The sequence below is a fragment of the Anomaloglossus baeobatrachus genome, chromosome 4 (assembly GCF_048569485.1).
Source record: "Anomaloglossus baeobatrachus isolate aAnoBae1 chromosome 4, aAnoBae1.hap1, whole genome shotgun sequence".
NCBI lineage: Eukaryota > Metazoa > Chordata > Amphibia > Anura > Aromobatidae > Anomaloglossus > Anomaloglossus baeobatrachus.
This window is the reverse complement of record NC_134356.1, coordinates 327367138-327371996: the sequence shown is the minus strand read 5'-3', so window position 1 is coordinate 327371996 and position 4859 is coordinate 327367138. Positions and strand designations below refer to the sequence as shown.

Genomic DNA, 4859 nt, shown 5'->3' with positions numbered 1-4859 from the left:
AACTATCCCAACATCTATTGAAGCCATATGCAAGCCGTGGATTGACGCAAACACAAAAAATATATAATTACAGATTATCCAGAGCCAGAAGAATGGTGGAATGCTCCTTTGGGATACTAACCAGCAAATGGCGAGTCTTGTTAACAGCCATTAATTTAAACATTGAAACTGTTGATGAAATAGTGAAAGCATGTGTGGTACTGCACAATTTTGTTTTAACAAAGGAACCTTTGTCGTTGGATGACCAGAGTTTGGAATCCACCTCTTTGTCAGACTACACCAGTCCTGGATTTAGGAGTAGTGTTGCCTGTTCAACAATCCGTGACATATATGCTAACTATTTTGTGTCCCCAGAAGGTAGAGTAGATTGGCAAGATCAAATGGTGTAAGATTTTTCTTCAGTTTTATAACAAATAAAAATAATTATAAATAAATTAAATAATATCTTGTTAACCTTGTTAATTTTAATCTTTCACTCGCTTTAAAAATTTGTAATTTTTACCCCGTCAAATTACAACATGTTATGTTTTTGTATTACCTTATTATTAACTTAACTTGCTAAATAATATTCACACCAAAAAAAACAAGAACAAATAAATACTTTTCAACCAAAAACGTTTATTTTTTATTACATAGATAAATAAATTATAAATTTGTAAATCTTGGGCTTGGGGTGGAGATAGTACTGGAGGGGCTGACAGGTGGGAACACACGCACAGTTGGAGTATTGAGGGTGGAAAGTGGTGTTGGTGGTGGTGGTGGGGAAGTAACAGAAGATGAAGGTGTGGTAGAGAAACCAAGAGGGAAACCAGGAGATGGGATGGGATTTGGTAAGGATTGAGGGGTGGAGTGGAGGGATTGGGAGACAGAAGAGGTGGCGGGTGAATTAGTGGTTTGAGTTGGGGTCATGATGGTTGTGGAAGGCGAGATGTGGTAGTGGGTAGGAAGTGTAGGGGCAGATGTGGTTGGGAGCTGGTACTGGCCCGCAGGCTGGTACTGGGCCGCAGGCTGGTACTGGGCCGCAGGCTGGTACTGGGCAGCAGGCTGGTACTGGGCAGCAGGCTGGTACTGGGCAGCAGGCTGGTACTGGGCTGCAGGCTGGTACTGGGCAGCAGGCTGGTAATGGGCAGCAGGGGGAGTAGGGACAATGGCTGGAGGGGGGGCAGGTGGTCTTGTAGGGGTGGGTGGAGGTGGTTGGGAGTCAACCTGCCCCAGAGCCTTCCGTGTGGCTTGCATTACATGCATCTGATGGTCAAGAGATAGCTTTTCCATGCGCTCTAGTACGGCTTGAAAAAAACAATGATTGGGAGATTTACTTGCATCTAAATGCAGCCTGTCCAGACGCGTGCACAATTCGTGTGTATTTTTTTCCATATTTGCATTTAGGAAGCTAAAAGATGCACGATTTTGTTCTGATAATAATTGAATGGCGTTCTGGAAGGCTGCATTTAGATGCAAGAACTCTGGCGCATAGCTCTTTTCCTGACCCCTATGACGCTGACGCCCAGAACCCAAAGGTGTTCTACTGAGGGCAGCAGTGTCAGAGGGGTGGGGTAGGGGAAAAGCTATCTCATCACCAGCAGCTTCAGGTAATGAAGTCTCACGGGAAGCTCCAGCGCAGGTGGATGGGACAGATGTAGATGGAAGGGAAGGTTCAGATGGGTGGGGTCTGTGCGTGTGTTCACCAGTGGCGGACTGTTCAGGGATCGCTCCTGTCGGGTTCGATGCAGGCTCCTGAGTGCTGCAGACGGTGCTGTTAAAAAGAGGAAAAACAAAACAATAATTAATTTAATTGCTATACATTGGCCCTGACTAAAAAAAAAAAGCAAAAAAAAACAGACATAAAATATTATACTTTGTACATATTGTGTGGAATATTTACCTTCTGCACACCATAGTTGTCCGGAGGAACGACAACGCTCTAAAGTAACGGTACTTCGATCTGCGTCCTCCGGATCCACTCGGGGCCTGCATCTCTTGATTTAACTCCTTTTTGAAGCGATCCCTGATAGACCGCCACCGCTTCTGAAGTTTGTCACCTGAAAGTGGAAAGCAGAAAGTGGTTATTATACAACACATTACATCAGGCAGCATAACCTACTGAACTGTGAATACTTACGCTGTTTCTTCTGGCCACGAGAATTGAGCTCCCCCCAACCTTCTACCGCTGCGTGGCATACCTCGTCCCAGAGTCGACGGGTTACGATCGAATCAGCGTGGCGGCGGTCAGCCATGTTCCACAGCGGCTCCCTCTCTCTAACTTCATCGATGAGGAGGTCGATGTTGATAAATCCGGCCTCCTCACCGTCAGAATCGGGAGCACGCTGGGATGCCTGTTCAAAGAAAGAAAAAAGAAATTAAAAAAAAAAATAGACAAAAATTCACACTGACATGAAAAAAAAAAAAAAAAAAAAAAAAAAAAAAAACCTTACACTATGACCACCGCCACCTCGACGACGACCCTGGGACGGTCTTGGGGGAGCTCTATCATGAGCCCTAGAAGTTGAAGCCTTTAGTGAAGAAAACAAAAAAAAATTATTTACTTATATGTTTGGTGTGCTGTGGTAAACAATTCCTGTATGAAACTTACACTATGATCGCCCGCTCCGTGTCTTTCTCCACCCCTTCCGTCCTCTTCTGGCAGCATCTCCTGTGATGTTTCGGCCACCTGTGTAAATGTCGTTGATTTAAAAAAATGTTTTTTTTTGTATTTTTTAAAAAAAAACCAAAAAAAAAAAAATACCTCAGTTTGTGAACCGAAGGGCGGGCTACCAGAAGACGACATTTTTTTGATTACAGGCCACGCACAACAGGACCTCAACCTCAGGAACACTCTTGCACTGCCACGGAAGCTAAAAGGACCCAGCAACAGGATGCCCAGAAATGTACCGCAACACTGCACCTGCAAAAAAAGAAAAAAAAATGTCTAAGTACATGTACGCAGCTCACAGCAGTGATCTGTGGACAGTACTGTGGACATTACCTCAGGAACACTCTTGCACTGCCACGGAAGATAAAAGGACCCAGCAACAGGATGCCCAGAAATGTACCGCAACACTGCACCTGCAAAAAAAGAAAAAAAAATGTCTAAGTACATGTACGCAGCTCACAGCAGTGATCTGTGGACAGTACTGTGGACATTACCTCAGGAACACTCTTGCACTGCCACGGAAGCTAAAAGGACCCAGCAACAGGATGCCCAGAAATGTACCGCAACACTGCACCTGCAAAAAAAGAAAAAAAAATGTCTAAGTACATGTACGCAGCTCACAGCAGTGATCTGTGGACAGTACTGTGGACATTACCTCAGGAACACTCTTGCACTGCCACGGAAGCTAAAAGGACCCAGCAACAGGATGCCCAGAAATGTACCGCAACACTGCACCTGCAAAAAAAGAAAAAAAAATGTCTAAGTACATGTACGCAGCTCACAGCAGTGATCTGTGGACAGTACTGTGGACATTACCTCAGGAACACTCTTGCACTGCCACGGAAGATAAAAGGACCCAGCAACAGGATGCCCAGAAATGTACCGCAACACTGCACCTGCAAAAAAAGAAAAAAAAATGTCTAAGTACATGTACGCAGCTCACAGCAGTGATCTGTGGACAGTACTGTGGACATTACCTCAGGAACACTCTTGCACTGCCACGGAAGCTAAAAGGACCCAGCAACAGGATGCCCAGAAATGTACCGCAACACTGCACCTGCAAAAAAAGAAAAAAAAATGTCTAAGTACATGTACGCAGCTCACAGCAGTGATCTGTGGACAGTACTGTGGACATTACCTCAGGAACACTCTTGCACTGCCACGGAAGCTAAAAGGACCCAGCAACAGGATGCCCAGAAATGTACCGCAACACTGCACCTGCAAAAAAAGAAAAAAAAATGTCTAAGTACATGTACGCAGCTCACAGCAGTGATCTGTGGACAGTACTGTGGACATTACCTCAGGAACACTCTTGCACTGCCACGGAAGCTAAAAGGACCCAGCAACAGGATGCCCAGAAATGTACCGCAACACTGCACCTGCAAAAAAAGAAAAAAAAATGTCTAAGTACATGTACGCAGCTCACAGCAGTGATCTGTGGACAGTACTGTGGACATTACCTCAGGAACACTCTTGCACTGCCACGGAAGCTAAAAGGACCCAGCAACAGGATGCCCAGAAATGTACCGCAACACTGCACCTGCAAAAAAAGAAAAAAAAATGTCTAAGTACATGTACGCAGCTCACAGCAGTGATCTGTGGACAGTACTGTGGACATTACCTCAGGAACACTCTTGCACTGCCACGGAAGATAAAAGGACCCAGCAACAGGATGCCCAGAAATGTACCGCAACACTGCACCTGCAAAAAAAGAAAAAAAAATGTCTAAGTACATGTACGCAGCTCACAGCAGTGATCTGTGGACAGTACTGTGGACATTACCTCAGGAACACTCTTGCACTGCCACGGAAGCTAAAAGGACCCAGCAACAGGATGCCCAGAAATGTACCGCAACACTGCACCTGCAAAAAAAGAAAAAAAAATGTCTAAGTACATGTACGCAGCTCACAGCAGTGATCTGTGGACAGTACTGTGGACATTACCTCAGGAACACTCTTGCACTGCCACGGAAGCTAAAAGGACCCAGCAACAGGATGCCCAGAAATGTACCGCAACACTGCACCTGCAAAAAAAGAAAAAAAAATGTCTAAGTACATGTACGCAGCTCACAGCAGTGATCTGTGGACAGTACTGTGGACATTACCTCAGGAACACTCTTGCACTGCCACGGAAGCTAAAAGGACCCAGCAACAGGATGCCCAGAAATGTACCGCAACACTGCACCTGCAAAAAAAGAAAAAAAAATGTC

The 4859-nt window shown here is 45.2% G+C and overlaps 1 protein-coding gene across 1 annotated transcript; it reads right to left on the bottom strand.

Annotated features, from left to right (window-relative positions):
* Positions 1 to 598: 598 nt before the first annotated feature.
* LOC142301504 (uncharacterized) lies at positions 599 to 2837 on the bottom strand. Its single transcript, XM_075342511.1, has 6 exons — positions 2744 to 2837; positions 2591 to 2668; positions 2433 to 2510; positions 2120 to 2333; positions 1883 to 2039; positions 599 to 1753 (listed from the first exon to the last, which is right to left on the bottom strand). The coding sequence occupies exons 1-6, from the start codon at positions 2783 to 2785 to the stop codon at positions 646 to 648; spliced, it is 1677 nt and encodes a 558-aa protein (XP_075198626.1). The 5' UTR covers positions 2786 to 2837; the 3' UTR covers positions 599 to 645.
* Positions 2838 to 4859: the final 2022 nt, after the last annotated feature.